The 15,834-nt window shown below is 59.1% G+C and overlaps 1 protein-coding gene across 2 annotated transcripts in view; it reads right to left on the bottom strand.

Annotated features, from left to right (window-relative positions):
- Window positions 1–8,666: 8,666 nt before the first annotated feature.
- Window positions 8,667–15,834, bottom strand: part of NRF1 (nuclear respiratory factor 1) — a 71,715-nt gene continuing 64,547 nt past the window's right edge. For both annotated transcript variants that reach the window (XM_082075087.1, XM_082075088.1), the window contains exon 11: window positions 8,667–10,444. In XM_082075087.1, the coding sequence (XP_081931213.1) occupies window positions 10,281–10,444 (164 nt within the window). In that variant the 3' untranslated portion in view covers window positions 8,667–10,280. The remainder of the gene's footprint in view (window positions 10,445–15,834) is intronic.

The raw sequence follows: 15,834 nt of genomic DNA, 5'->3' as shown, positions 1-15,834 counted from the left end.
ATCCAAGATGTTTCCCTGCTTGGGAACAATCCTGGAGTCTTGGGGACCACTCCAGGTCATGGGGACTATTCCAGGTTCTTGAGGACCATCTGGGGTGTCCCCCTGTTTGGGGACCATTCAGGGGTCTTGGAGACTGTCCCAGGGTCTAGTGGCCATCCAGGGTGCCTCCCTACTTGAGGACCACCCCAGGGTCTCAGGGACCACCACAGGCTCTTGGAGACAATCCCAGATTTTGAGGACCATCCCATGGCATGGAGACCACCTGGGGTGCCTTGGCAACCATCCTGGCATCTTGGGGACCACCTCGGGGTCTTGGGGACCATCTCAAGTCTTGAGGACTATCCGAGGTGCATCCTTGCTTGAGGACCATCCTGTGCTCTTGGAGATCACCCAGAGTGTGTCCCAGCTCAGGGACCACCCCAGGGTTTGGGACCCATCCTGGGGGACCACCCAGGGTTCCCCCTTTCTCCAGCACCCCCTTGGGGTGCAGCAGACATCAAGATGGAGCTCAGCCCCATCCTGATGATCACCCAAGATCCAGCACCCTCACCCCATCCCAGCCCTCTCCTCCTCCTCACGTCCCCCATCTTTTGGGGGTGCTGCCCCCCCACCGACCCCCCAACCCCCATGCTTCACAGCCCCAAACGCCTCTTCCCAGGGGCTTTGACCCCCCCCACACCAAAAAATCCAGGAGGCACCGACCAGCTTCTCCCACCGGCTTATGGGAACCCGATCCCGGTCCCAGCGGGCAGCCCGGCCCCAAACTGGTCGGGCTGGTTTGCCACACTGGAGCCCAGTGCTGCACACGCACTTTCCGGGGAGGGGGGAGCAAAGCGGGGGGCTGCAGTGACACCCCCCATATATATATATTTTTATATATATATATATATATATATATATATGTATCGTTTGCATCTATGTGGGTCTTTTTTTTGGGGGGGGGGTGTGAAATTTAGTCAGAGGGAGATGATTTGGGGAGGGGGGGACGTAATTTTAGGGGAGAGGGGGTATAATTTTTTTGGGGCGGGAGAAATTTAATTGGAGGGGGATGATTTGCGAAGGTGGGATGTAATTTTAGTGGAGAGGGGATATAATTTTTGGTAGGAGTGGGAAATTTAATTGAAGAGGGATAATTTGAGAGGGGGGAATGTAATTTTTGGGGAGAGGGGATGTAATTTTTTTGGGGGGGTGCACCGGTGCGGGTCATGCCTGTGGCTCAGGGTTCGGGCAAAGCGGGGGGACCCCTCCATCAGCCCGGGGACAGCCGGGGAGCCATGGCCCCCCCGTGGCCATCACACCAGCCGTGTGGGTGTCCCCCCTCCCCACAACCAGCAGCGGGGTCGCGCCCCCCCCCGTGGCCCATCCCCGTCCCCTCGGGGCGGGCGGCGGCAGCTGCGGGCGCGGCGGCTCCTCTCGGGTTGCGCTCGGGGGGGGGGGTGTGAAAAGCTACGCGGGGGGAGATCGGGATCGTTTTCCGTCTCCCCCCCCTCGCTGGGGGGGTAGTTTAGGGAGCGGGAAACCGGATCGGCCGCGCTCGGGCGGCTCAGGTGCGCGGCCGGGATGGAGCCGCCGGTGTCCGGTGTCCGACAGCCGGTGAGCGGCCCCGACGGCAGCGCCGGGGCGGGTCGGGTCGGACCCGCTTATAAAAATCCCCCCCCAAGGGGAAGGAACCGCCGGTTTAGGGCTCGGCCCTTCCCCGGTCCCTACGCGGCCACCGCCCCCGGGATGGAGCCGCCCGCCCCGAGGCCGCGGTGATGGGCGGGCGCCGCCTCCCACCCCATTAAGGGAAGGGAAGAGGCGGGGGGGGCCGTTTTTTGCTTGGCTTAGGAGCCCCCCCCGCGCTGGGGAAGCACTGGGGGGTCCCAGCAGCAGCGCCCCGAGGTGGGTGAAGGGGTAACAGGGGGAGCTACAGCCCCAGGGGTGCGGTACGGGGGGTGTGTGGATGGGGGGGTGGCCCAAGGTGAGCCCGGCCCCCCCCACCCTCCCCGTTCCACCCCCCCCCGCCCCATGCCCGGCTCCACCTTCCGGGGCACCTGGGCCAATTGGGAGCCGCAGGGGGGTCCCCCCCGGCCGGGCTAAGGCCGCTGCCGCCGCCGCTCCCCGGCCACTTGGGCGAGCGCCGGGGCGGCGGTGGGGACCCCCCCGGGGAGCACTGGGGGGACAGTGGGGGTCCCGTGTCCGCCCATTCCCGGGGTGACCCCCCCCGCTCCCTCCCGTCGGGTCCCGCTTTGGCGGAGGCAGCGCCGGGAGCAGAGGTAAGTGCGGCCGCCTCGGCCCCGGGGAGGGGGGGGTCGGGTCCGGCTGGGGACCCCCCCGGGGCTCAGGGTCACCCCCCGCTTCCCTCTGGTCCCCCCACGCAGGATCGGGCCCCGGGCGGCGTGTCCGACCCTCTCCCCGCTTTTCCTCGACGTGGGGTCTCCCCCGATTCAGACTGAGCCCCCCTCAACTTCTCCTCTCTCCAAGCGCCCCCCCCCAAACTCCCGGGGTCCCCCCAAACCTTTGCCGTCGGTGGGAGTTGCCAGGGTGGGGGGGGTGTCGCATCATTCGCATCCCATAGAGGCAAAACGGGTGACAACGAAATGAGCGTCTGGCCCCATCGCCGGCAGCCGCGGACGCCCCTTGGTCTCGGGGGTGTTATTTTGGGGTTCGGGGGTGCCCCCCCCACCCACCCGGTGTGTTGTGTCACCGCTTTGCAGCCCCGATGGCAGCTCCAGTGTCACCAAATAGCGACCATAACGAAAGCCCGGCCGAGAGGGACCCCCCAGCCTGGGAGGGGTGTTGCTTTTTGGGGGGGTGTCCATGCCCCCCACCCCCGGGGTAAACACCCCTGTCCTCCCCCCACCACCCCGGGGTTTTGGAGGGTGGAGGGACCCGGGGGGGCTCAGGCGTGTCCCCAGCCCAGCCTGGGGACACTGAAACCTCTGTTGGGGGGGCAGGGTGGGGTCCTGCCCCAGCTGGGGGGTGCTGTGGGGTGAGGGGGGTCCCCCAGGTGTTGGGACAACTGTGGCAGATGTCCCCAGCACTGCAGCATTTGTGCCCAGTTTAGCCCCAAAACGGGGCTCCTGGCTACTCTGTCACTTTCCCCGTCCCCATCTCCGTCCCTGTCCCCATCTGAAGCCTTGTCCTCGTTCCCGTCTCTGTCCCTGACCACGTTCCCGTCCCCATCTCCATCTTTGTCCCCATCCCTGTTCCTGTCTCTGTCCCCATCTTTATCCTCGTCCCCACCCTTGTCCCTGTCTCTCCCCATGCCTCTCTCCATCCCTGTCCCCATCTTTGTCCTGTCTCCGTCCCCGTCTCCGTTCCCATCCCCATTCCTGTCCCTGTCTCCATTGCCGTGTCCACCCTCATCCCCATCTCTGTCCCCATCCCTCTGTCCCTGTCCCCTTGCTTGTCCCCATCCCCATCTCCATCTCAGTTCCCAATCCAATCCCATCCCCGCCCATGTCCCTCCATCCCATCCCCGTCCCTGTCCCCATCCTCACCCAGACTCTCCCCAGCCGTGATACCCAGGGAGGGGGAACCTGCGTCCACGCAATTTGGGGTGTCAAACATGGGCGGGCGCCATCCCCCCCTGCACCCCACGACAGGGATGACATTGGCGGTGGCCGTGGCTCTGAGCCACCACCGTCCCTGTCCCTTGGTGAGGCCGAGCACCATCTTGGTGCTGTTGATGCCACCAGCTGACACCAGTGGCCTTTTGGCGTTGGGGATGGGATTTTGCCCCTAAATGGTGCTTGGGGACCAGGGGACCCCAACGTCCCCATGCCGAAGGTCTCGGGCCTTGCGGCAGAGCCCTTGGGGGGGCTGCCGGGAGCGGGGCCGGGGGGGCCCGGGGGGAGCAGCATCCGCAATGCGGCAGCTCCCAACGTCACGAGCCGGGGTGCGGCGGCTCCGCAGAGGGGCAGGCTCAGCCCCGCGGCCCGCGCTGCCGCAGTGGAGCCGGGGGATGGGGACAAGGGGGGGACACCCCCCCAAAGCTGCCACCCCATCCTCAAACCGGGTGGGATGCGGCACCCGCAGGCGCGGGGCCCGATCCTGCCTGGCGCGGTGCCGGGCGGCCGACGGCGCGGATTAGGCGAAGCCGTCGCTTTCAAAGTCACGCCAAGGATGGCGGCGGGTTCGGCCTCACCCACAGGCCCCAGGGACCCGTGTCCCCAAGCCGCCGCGGCGCCGGGGCGGTGTCCCCCAGGTGAGGACGGTGCCGCGGCCTTGGGGTCTCCCCTTCCTTTGGGGCTTTGGGAGGCTCCTCCAGGCTTTGGGGTGCGATGGCTTTGCTGATGGAGCCCAAAAGGTGGGTGCAGATGGGGGGGGGGACACATCCGTCCCCACCGGCGTTAACCCCTCCATGCACAACGCTCCCCGATGACGGGGACGGCCAAGCCGAGCGAGCGCCGCCGCGCGTCTTCAGCCCCAAATTTGAGGCCGGACGGGACGCGAGGGGTCGGTGGCTGAGTCCTTGAGGGGGGATCAACTCCTGCCAGCGGATTTGGGGGCACCCCGAGCTCATCCCGGGGCCGCTCGGCTCGTTGGGGCCTCAGCTTCACCAACACAAAGGAGACTTTGTGCCTTCCTCCTCCTCCTCCTCCTCCTCCGCCACCGCCATGGCCGCTGGGGACGGCGACGCAGCCAACCGGGGGGTTCACAGCACTGGGGGGGCTCTGCAACCATCTGGAGGGTTTGCAAGAGATTTTTTGGGGGGTGTGCAACCTTCTGGGGGGGTCTGCAGCCCTCTAGAGGGTCTGCAACCTTCTAGGGGGGGTTGCAACCATTTGGAGAGTCTGCAACATTTTGGGGGGGGGGTTGCAATGCTTTTTGGGGGTGTTGCAGCCGTCCAAAGGGGGTCACAACCATTTTTAGAGCATTTGCAACCATTTGGAAGGTTTGCAACAAAATATTAGGGAGGGGGTTGCGACCTTTTGGGGGATTTGTAGCCATCCATGGCAGGGGGGCTGTAGACATCCATGCAGTCTTCTGGGAGGGGGGTGGTTTGCAATGTTTTTGGGGGGGCTTGCAGCCATTTAGGGGGTTTGCAGCCATCCAGGGGGTTCGCAACCTTGTGCTGAGGTCGATCCGGCGGGTTTGCGACCTTTTGGAAGGTGGGGGGAGACGGCAACCAATTAGGGGGCTTGCAACCTTTTTGGGGGGCTTGCAGCACTCAGAGGGTTGGTTGCCATCCGGGGGGGTTGCAGACTTTGGGGAGCTTTGCACCATTTTGAGGAGTTTGCGGCCATCTGGATGCTTTGCAAGGGGAGGCTGCAACCAGGGGGTTTACAACCTTTTTTGTGGGGGGGGTGTAACATTTTTGGGGGGGTTTTGCAGCCATTCAGTGATTATATTGGGGGGGTTGCAGGCATTGGGGGGTTTGGAGACACCCCCGTATCCCCGCAAAGGCGGTGGCTGGAAACGACACCCAACGCGCGTCCTGGTGTCACCGCGGCCCCGTCCAACACGGCACATCCCCAAAAATCCCCGGCGCTCCACCAACCCAACTGGGAACCCCATTTTCCGCTGGGCTGGGTGCATTCAGCTCTCGCTTATGGAGGATTTTGGGGGAAAATGATGGAAAAAACGCGCAAGCTCGCTACTCCTGTTCTGTGTATGGCACTGGTAGAATTCACTGTGCAACCCCGCGGTCAGTGAATTACCATAGGGCCATAAACAGAGCAGAGAAAGGCCCGCGAGCCCCGGCGGGGCCGTCGCCGACGCCGCCCGGCCCGTTTTGGCACTAGCACATTTTTGCTTTGATTTGTAGCTTTTGAGCAATTATGTGTAGTGCCAATATGGGAGAAGGCGGAGAGAGCAGCGCCGGGGTGGGGGGGACGGATGGAGCGTTGGTGCTTTCAGCGGGAAGCGCCCCGAAATCATTGGGGGGGTGGCCGTCAGACCCCATCCATGGGTGCCATTGGGGGGTGTCTGTCCCAACGTGGTGTCCCAGCCCGTGGAGGCATCTCGGCCGGGCCGTGTCACCGTGGCCACTGTGGGGAGGATGAGCCCCACTTCTCGTCCCCTCCTGGACCGCGGTGGTGGCATCTCCCCATGGTTTAGCCACACATCATCCTCGGGCGCTGTGCATGGAGTTTTCTGCCAGAATGGGTGAATTTTAAACATTTTTCCTATTTTTTGCAGCTTTCTGGGCCTCGCAGCGTGGCCACGTGTCCCCATGTCCCCACTTTGTCCCCATGTCCCCGTGCCAGGGCCCGTGGCTGAGCTGCTCCCGGCCCTGGGGCTGCTTTTGGCAATGGTAGAACTCACACTGGTGCGGTAGCAGGATCCGGTGGTTCTAGACTTGCCAACTACAGCCCCGGGGGAGCGCTGCGGATTTGGGGCCCCCCCGGCACCCATGGGTGCAGCCGGACACCCTGCGCATCACCCCCCACCCACCCAGGGTCTGGGGGTGCTCATGGGGTCCAGTGTGGATTTGGGGGGATGGGGTGGGTGTCTGTCTATGGGGATGATGATGCTGAGCGCCCACCCCCCAAAAGGAGGGGGTCTGGCACCCCAGGGTGTCCCTGGGGAGCGGGGGGGACAGGGAGCTGCCAGATCCGGGTCATTGGAGCGTGTCCCTGCGTGACGTTAAGGGCTGATCCAGCCCCACGATATGGGCAGAGCAGCTGGGGGGGGATTAGGTGGCCGGTTCCTACCCCCCCAGCCCTGATCCAGCCCCCGGCCCCGGATCTGTACCCATCCCAGCCCCTCGTTTGTGGGGAGAGGGGGAAACTGAGGCACGGCTGAGGCAGCTCGTGGTGGCAGCTGCCGTGTGTCCCCCTGGGTGCAGGAGGGATGGGGACAGGGATTATCATGCAAAGGTGCAGCTCCGGGCTGATATATTTGGGGAAAGGAGGCGGGGGTGGGGGCTTTGCACACCCCTTCACCCCCCGTCACCCCTGGGGTGCAGGATGTGCCCCCCCAGCGCTGGGGGGCTGTGGCTGGTGGGATATGTAGGGCAGCGCTGGGTGATTACGGGTTTTTCGGCGTAAGCCCGCGGAGATTGGATCACGCTGGATTAGGCTGCACGGCCAAATCATCCTCCCTGCGCCGGGGGGCGGGGAGGGACGGACGGACAGAGGTGCCCAGCGCCCTCCCGGGGCGGGGGGGTCACAGGCTGTCTGTGTGTCTGTCCATTCATCCATCTGTCTGGTCACGCAGTGGGCAAACCTCCATCCATCCATCCATCCACTGCCCCGTCGTCTGTATGACCATCCGTCCCTCCGTCTGTCCAGCTGTTGAAACAGCCATCTACCCGTCTGCCTACCCATCTACCCAGGCATACATACAACCCCCTCTGTCCATCTGTCTGTCCAGGCTGCCAGCCATTGCTCCGTCTATCATACTGTCTGCCTGTCCGTCCATCCATCCATCCATCCATCCATCCACCCACCCACCCACCCACCCACCCACCCACCAGTCCATCTCTCTGTCCAACCAGCCACTGATCCATCTCCTGGGCTGTCTGTCTGTCCATCCATCCCTCCCCCCAGTGCTGGGTTTAACCCCCAATAGGCTCAGCCTTTCCAAGTCCCACCCCAACAGGCCACACCCCCTCAAGAAGCTCCACCCCCTCCCAAGAGGCTCCACCCCCATGACCCCCCCCACACCCTCTTGGGGTCACCCTGTGGACCCCCCCCACCCCATTCCTCCCAGCCGGGCTCTTCCCGAGCATCCAGCAGCGCTTTTGGGGTCAAATCCTGCAATTTGGGGACAAATTCTGCAATTTAGCGTCAACTCCTGCAATTTGGGGCTAAATCCTGCAATTTCAGACCCATCCTGGGCAGAACAGCATTGGGATTGGGGGCCGGGGGTAGAGGCAGCAAACCCAGCACAGGAGCCCAAATTTTGGGACCCCCCTCAATGGCTGGGGGACACCCCCAGTGCCCAGGTGGGGAGGGGAGCAGGATCCAACCCCCCCCCCAAAGCTTGGAAACACAAAGCGAATGTCGCTGGTGCGCCCGGGGAGCGTGAGCCGCCCCAGCGGGAGGCCCCGACCTGCTTATTAAAGCCCGATTAACGAAGATTAAAGCTTCACGGCAGCGTCTGCCGGGCTGAGCCGCCCCCCCCAGCCCTGCTGCTGGATCCGGGGTCCCTTTGGGGCACCCCAGCCCGGCCGGGGACATCCCAGGGTCCCCAGAGCCCCCCCGGTCACCCTCCCAGCGGCATCTTTAACGTCCAAGGACATTGAGCCACGTTGAGAATCAGCTCCTGTTTGGCCGAGGATACCCATGAGCATCCTCCCACCTTCCTCCTCTCCTTCCGTCTGTCCGTCCGTCCAGCCGTCCGCCGCTCTTTTTTCTTACCTGAAGGATTCACCTGCAACCCAATAAAGCTGCTGGAACCCATCGCTGCGCTTCTCTGCTCCTTCTTGGGGTCCCCGGTCTGTGGGGACCGCGTGATGATGGTGCTGGGTGGGCTGTGGGTGCTACAGCTGAAAATGGGAGAATTCAACCCAAAAGCCCCTGTGGGGGAGCCGGGGGGGGATGGATGTTCACCCCTATGATGTCCAATCACCCCCCAGGTTGCTGCTGGAAGAGTAAAAAGTCCCCAAATCATCCCGGAGTTGGTGTGGGGGGGTGGGACTCAACCCCAAAACACCCCCCCAGGGTAGGGTGGGATGGCAGGATACACCGAACCCCCCCAAAATACCCCAAAAACAGGAGAGGTGGACGCAGGGGTAGACACATTTGTAACAATTTATTGAATGAGGCAATAATAGACACTGGGAAAACAAGGGGGGGTCCATGCTCTGCTACTTGCCTGGTCTTTGTCTTCTTTTTGGGGGGTGGGAGGGTTTGGGGGGGGGGAACCTCCGGGATTAAAAGAACATCATTTCATCGCCAAAAACAACCCAAAAACACTGACTTGAAAAGCCACCGACATCTTCACGACGACAATAAAAAAATAATCGTTAAAAAAAGGAAACGATAAGAAGAAACGGGAGAACCAGGACTGTTTTTCTATGGAAAGATCGCCCTCCCCTCGCTAAAGTACAGAAGAAATGTATACAAAGAACATCGGATTTTTCTTCTCTTTTTCGCATATAAAACAAGTAAATACAAGAATCCGAAAACTTCCTCGCAAGCGGAGCAAAGACGTGGAGAACTTCGTTAATGGCCACTTGGAAATAATAATTAAAACCAAAAAAAAGAAACCAAAATGAACAATTAAATACCATGCAGAACTGCACGCGCGGCGGGGCTGAGGCTGCGGGGTTTGGCCCATGGGAAAGTCCAGTAACATTTGTCCCCCCCTCCCCGGGGTTTTTAAACCCTCTTGGAAAGGATTTGGGGTGACGGGGGGATGAAAAGGCCCCAGAGTTGTGCTGGGGGACGCAGGATTGGGGGGTTCGGGGGTCCCCCAAAGGGAAGGGGCTGTGCTCACCACCCCCCTTTGCCCCGTTACCTTCAAGCGACGCTTTTCCTGCAAAACGGGACTTTTTGGGGAGGATGGGGGGGTCGTGGGGGACGGGCTCTTTGGCAAGGGGGGGTGCGGGGGACACACAGCCAGAGCCCCTCGAGAAGCGTCGCCACTCGGGTCTAGATCCACAAAAATGGGAAATAATAATAATAATAACAATAACAATAATAATAAAGTAAAACCAAAACCCAGGTGTCAAACGGCAGGCGCGTCCGAGAGCAGAGAAGAGCGGGTCCAGTGTGCACACGGGGGACGGCCCCGCGCCGGCCGGGGGGGCGTGGGACGCTCACCCCCTGCACTCACACACGCATTCTTATTTCTTTTTCCCAGGAGAGGAGCCTTTTCCAAACTTTTAGGGCTTTTTTTCAGTCCTTTTGCGGTGGATTTTTTATATTTTTTTAAAGGGTTTTTTTTTTTTTTTAATATAAAAGTCCACGTTTAAAATCTTCGAAACCTAATTGGCCAAGCGCGGGCGGCCGTGCGGAAGGTGCCGGCGATGCCGTTGGAGCTGCCGAGGGGTCCGCGCCCCCCGCGCCGCCATCCCCCCGCGTCTCGTCCTGAAAACGGGGGTTCCGGGGCTGCTTTTCGTTTCCTTTTGCTTTGAAATCTCCTCGGATTTCAAGTCCCGTCGCAATTCGGCTTCTCACTCCTCCGAGAGCAGAGTGGCGCTAGAAAAATGCACTTCACACACATCCTCTGCTTGGATTCATTGTTTTTCCTTTTTTAAAACAAAAAAAAAAAGTTAACAAAACCTTCGCTTCCAAAGCTGGGAGACTCGATGCCACCTGATTGCATCTCTGGAGAGGCGTAAAAAAATCATTCGCGTAAGAGACGAGGGAAAGAAATCACCATGATCTTGGCTCTGGGCATGGTCACTGTTCCAAGGTCACCACCTCCACTGCCTGCCCGTCCATGGTGACAGCACTGTCCGCTATCCGCGTGGTCACGGGTGCCATCGCCACCTGCACGGGGCCGTTGCCTTGGGCCAGGCTGGTCACCACCGTCTGGTACATGCTGACCGGGATCTGGACGAGACCTGCGGAGAGATGAAACGAAGATATAAGTAGAAGTGGGGTTGGGAGGGGTTGGGGTGAGAGCGGCATGAGGGACAAGGCTGGGGTGGCCGTGGGTTGCGGGGGGTTGAGTTTGATGTGGGGAGATGATTCTTGGGATCGAACACGTCCAGCTCTGGGTCCTCAGCACAGGACACACATGGACCTGCTGGAGAGGGGCCAGAGGAGCCCCAGGAATGACCCGAGGCTGGAACAGCTCTGCTGGGGACAGGTGAGAGAGTTGGGGTGTTCAGCTGGAGAAGAGAAGCTCCGGGGAGACCTTAGTGCGGCCTTTCCGGACTAAAAGGAGCCCATAAGAAAGATGGGACAGACTTCTGAGTGGGGCCTGTTAGAGCAGAACAAGGGGTGATGGTTTTAAACTAAAGAAGGGGAAATTCAGATATAAGATATAAGGAAGAAAATGTTCATGATGAGGGTGGTGAGAGCCTGGCCCAGGTTCCCAGAGAGGTGGTGGCTGAACCATCCCTGGAGACATCCCAGGCCAGGCTGGACGGGCTCTGAGCAACCTGAGCTGGTGAAGATGTCCCTGCTCATGGCAGGGGGGGAACTGGGGGACCTTTGAAGGTCCCTTCAACCCAAACCATCTGTGACATGTCCGTGCCAGTGTAATTGTCTGTGGCTTGGTGGCCTCGCTGTGCCGGACTCACCCACCACGGTGCCACGTGGGATGGGATGGGGTTCGGTTGGGTCAGCGTGGTCGGCTCAGCCCAAGTCACGGGGCTGTCCGGCCACAGAGAGAGAGAATAAGGTTAAAGAGGAAAGAAATAAGGAATTTTGGGAGGAGGAACCCAAAGCAGACGCCGGGATGGTACCGCAGGGCCCTGCCTGGCTGTGTTCTGCTGAAGGCAGCGATTGCTCCCACGTGTTTCTCCCACATCTGCGAGTGTGTCACCCCAGCAGCCGTCACCCACAGGTGAGGCACACATGCCAAAACACATTTTTCTGCTTGATTTGCCCAGAACTGGAAACCCTGGGGCTGAAGAAGCGATAGATTTGGCTTCTCCCCGCTGGGACTCCTCCATCCCCTGTCACTCTATCCGCCACTCAAACGCCTTCCCGCTTTGGTGGCACACGAGGAGCCCGTGGCTGCGCAGACCAGGGACCACTCGTCCTGACCATGAGCCCTGGACCTGCCACCGGCCTCTCCCAAACATGAGTCACCTCCTCCGGCTCATCTGTGTCCCCACTGATGCACCGAGACGGGTAAAAGGCGACCAGCGAGCCCTGGCCAAGCCACACTGGCCCAGGCACCGGCTATAGGCACCTACACACATATATATACATATGATACATAACAGAGATAAAGGAAAGCAAACAGAGTTTCTCAGCCCTTCCCCAATCAGGGATAGGTCCCGCAAAGCAAGAAACGTCTTTTCCCAAGGGTGTCCCGGCTACAGAAAGGGATCAGATGTCCCCAGGGTGCAGCTGGCAAAGCTTCGGGTACGTTTTTGGCCGCGGAGGAAAGCGCCGCTGTGCCAAAACACCGCGAGTCCTGGTAACGCCGACCAAGGTGACAACAAAACAACGAGGCCCCTGAGGATATTGTGACGTGAAAAATGAAAAGAGGTGGAAAAAAAATAGCAAGGAGCACTGGTGCTGCTCAATAAAGCTGGGCAGGGGAAGGGGAATAGGAAATTCTGCAGGTTGGAAGGGCTGTGGGGCATTGGAACAGGCTGCCCAGGGCAGTGCTGGAGTCACCATCCCTGGAGGGTTGGACAGACGGACAGGAGGTTCTCAGGACATGGGGCAGTGGTGGACTTGGTAGTATTGGATTAACGGTTGGACTCAATGATCTGAAAGGTCTTTTCCAACCAAAACGACTCTATAAACGTCACCTTTCTACTCCGATATTATCTGCCTGTACGCTGGGCAAAGTGTGGTTTAGACAAGCCAGCCTGTAAACGCTACCTCGTACGTGACATTTCTGAAACGATCCACACCTTTGTTGGGGAGAACAACCAGCTTTTAGAGGTCAACAAATGCTTCCAGCCAGCAGCGCAGGATGGGCAGCCCCCAAACCAGCATTCAAACCCTTTAAGACAGCGGGTGCCTGAGCCGGGCTTTCCCAAAAGAGCAGGACAATCTCTTTAGATTCAGGTTTCTGTGGCAGAAAGCAGAGCTCTGCCCCGCCAAGGACACCCGTTTAATAAGACGAGGCGGCAGCGCTTGGCTCGGTGTCCTCAGATAACTTACTGTACAGACAGGAAAGCTTAGGAGTTAATCGCGCTGACCAGGTGGGTGACCCCGGCGCAGCTTTGCAGCCCTTCGCCGTCCCTCCTCTCCGGGTCTCACGGCACTTCATGGGGGTAGGAAAGTTTCGGGATGCGCCAGCCGAAGAGCTGCCCCGTGCCAGAAGGGCTACGGCCACATCCGTCCAGTTCAGAGCCCAAGCAAGGAATTGCCTTCCTAGGGAGATGGTTCAACACTGCTCAACCAGGAACGGTGCGGAGTCAGGAGAAGGTACAAAGCTGCCAGGGTGCTTTCTAACAGATGAGAGTTTTAGGCAACAAAATACTGAAATGAGAGCTCACACTCAGCCCTCTTGAAGAAAATCTCCTGTAAGACGATTCAAGCAAACGTAGCACGTCCCAGTTGAAGCAGGTGCTGGCACAGACCTGGAGATCTGGCCTGGGATGCACCTCAAATCCCCACTCCAGACCAACAAGCCAACTAAGCCCTTTGGGTTGCTACCCAAAGGAGACCACTGAGGTTCTCAAATGACCGTCTACTACCCATGACCAACCCAAAGAGCAGAGTCCCACCACCCTCATGGACCACAGAGCGTGTGTTAAAAGCCCAATCCCTCTGTGCTGTTCAAACATGCACCTTGGCCAGGGTGAGGCTGCTGCCAAATATGGGTTCTATCAAAAGATGGTGAGATGTGATTACCCAACCGTGGTCACTGACCATGACCAACCCAAAGACCAGAGTCCCACCACCCTCATGGACCACAGAGCACGTGTTAAAAGCACAATCCCTCCGTGCTGTTCAAACACACATGTTGGCCAGGGTAGAGCTGCTGCCAAATATGGGTTCTATCAAAAGATGGTGAGATGTGATTACCCAACCGTGGTCACCGACCATGGCCAAGCCAAAGACCAGAGTGCCCACTACCTTCATGGACCACAGAGCACAGAGCGTTAAGAGCCCAACCCCTCCATCCAGTTCAAAGTGCTGCCGAAGATGGGCGCTCTCAAAAGATGGTGAGATGTGAAGTCCCAGCTGTGGTCACTGACCACCACCAACCCAAAGACCAAAGTGCCCACCGCCCTCACAGACCATGACGTTAAAACCCTGATCCCTCTTTGCTGTTCAAATGTGTGCTTTGGCCAGGGTAGGGCTGCTGCCGAACACAGGTGCTATCAAAAGATGGTGAGATGTGAAGACCCAACTGTGGTCACTGCCCATGGCCAACACGAAGACCACAGTCCTCACTACCCTCATGGACCACAGAGCATGTGGTGTTAAAAGCCCGATCCTTCCATCCTGTTCAAACACACGTTGGCCAAGGTAGAGCTGCTGCCAAAGATGGGCACTACCAAAAGAGGGTGAGATGCAAAGACCCAACCGTGGTCACTGACCACTGCCAACCCAATGACCAGAGTCCCCACTACCCTCATGAACATGCAACATTAAGAGCCTCATCCCTCCATCCCGTTCAAACACACCCAGGGTAGAGCTGCTGCCAAAGACGGGTGCTATCAAAAGATGGTGAGATGTGAGGACCCAACCATGGTCACTGCTCATGGCCAACACAAAGACCACAGTCCCCACTACTCTCACGGACCACAGAACATGCAACATTAAAAGCCTGAACCCTCCGTGCTATCAAAACATGCGCATAGGCCAGGGTAGAGCTGCTGCCAAAGACGGGTGCTATCAAAAGATGGTGAGATGTGAAGACCCAAGCAAGGTTTTCTTAGGAAAGGTTGAGTTTGTGTCACCCAAGGTTTGGCCAAGTGTGGCCACATCTTGGAGCGCATGGATGGGCAGGGGAGTCTCTGTGAGAGACGGCGACATGCAGATCCCTTTCTGCATGGGATTAAAGTAAATCGCCTCAGCATCTGACGTAGGGGCCTTCCTGCCAGGGGTGGTAACGAAGCAAAGGAGGAGAGGGCTGGAGAGGCTGCTGTGCGTTAAAGCGGAGATGATCGCCCTTGGGAGAGAGACGATTAAACCACTGAGATACCGTAATCAGGTCTGGGATTGGCCCTGCGCTGCATCTGCTCAGACCTGCGCCCTGATTAGCCCTAATCTAGCTGGCATATGTTAATCTAAAGCAAGGATTTCAGACCCTTTCAATTGTATTAAAAACAGGAAATCCATTAGACCAAAAAAATAATAATCAAAAACCCACCGACAACTTTTCGAGTCTTTGAAAAAAGTCTGTATCTGCAAAGCTGTGCCGGGGCGCTCTGTGAGGAACAGGGACGGGAAGAGGGATCACGTTGGATCCCATCAGATCCCACACGCTGCTCAGACCGGCTCCTGCCCGGGAAAGGACAACAGCAGAGGTGATGAACTGAGTGACACAGCCCGTGGCCACGGGCTCCCGGCAGGAGAGGAGATGCAGCCGGGCTGTGCGGTTGCTTCCCCTTCGTGAAGCCACCCAAAAAGCCCCTCTGGAAGAGTGGTGGGCAAGACACGAAGCCCAAGCACCTCTGTCCCCCCATGCATCACCCATTCCTGGCCACCAACCTCACCCACCTACCAGCACCTCCTGTCCTCGGCAGGGATGAGGAGCCAGCTCCAGCTGCCCAGGCGCAAGGACAACAAGGGAGAAGGAAAGCTGTGGCAGGCTTTTGAGGTTGAGGTGGCCACCATGAATCAAAGGATTAGAGTCGATTGACTCCGAGATGGCTGCGGCTGGACTCTGGTGCTGGGTCAGACAATATTAATGGCTGCATTTTAACCGTGGGACTGTGGCAGGCCGGCAGGAGATAATGAAACTCCTGCTGTTTCAGTAGAGAAGAGGCTACAGCTCACAGAAGAAGGGTAAGGGTTAAGCTCTACCTGTGACCAGAGAGTCAAAGGATTCAGAGGCCAAAAGTCACGCGATGGCTGACAGTGACATCTCACCTGGCATGGAGGGAAGGTCAGCAGCAGTATAATATCAACCATTTTGATCCTAAGTTGCTGATGATTGCATTAAACCACTACCAAGGGTTTTGGGGGAGAAGGTGATGTGGGTGGGATGATTCAGTGCCCTGGACATCCAGGACAGCCAATGCTCAGGAGACTGGGGGTCATAGGATGAGAAGAAACGGCCTCAGGTTGCGCCAGGAGGTTGAGGTTGGATGTGGGGAACAATTTCTTCCCCAAAGGGCTGTGGGGCATTGGAACAGGCTGCCCA

The sequence above is a fragment of the Streptopelia decaocto genome, assembly GCF_964273445.1.
Source record: "Streptopelia decaocto genome assembly, chromosome: 1".
Classification (NCBI taxonomy): Eukaryota; Metazoa; Chordata; class Aves; order Columbiformes; family Columbidae; genus Streptopelia; species Streptopelia decaocto.
Note: the sequence above shows the minus strand (reverse complement) of the source record. Positions and strands in the feature narration are given on the sequence as shown.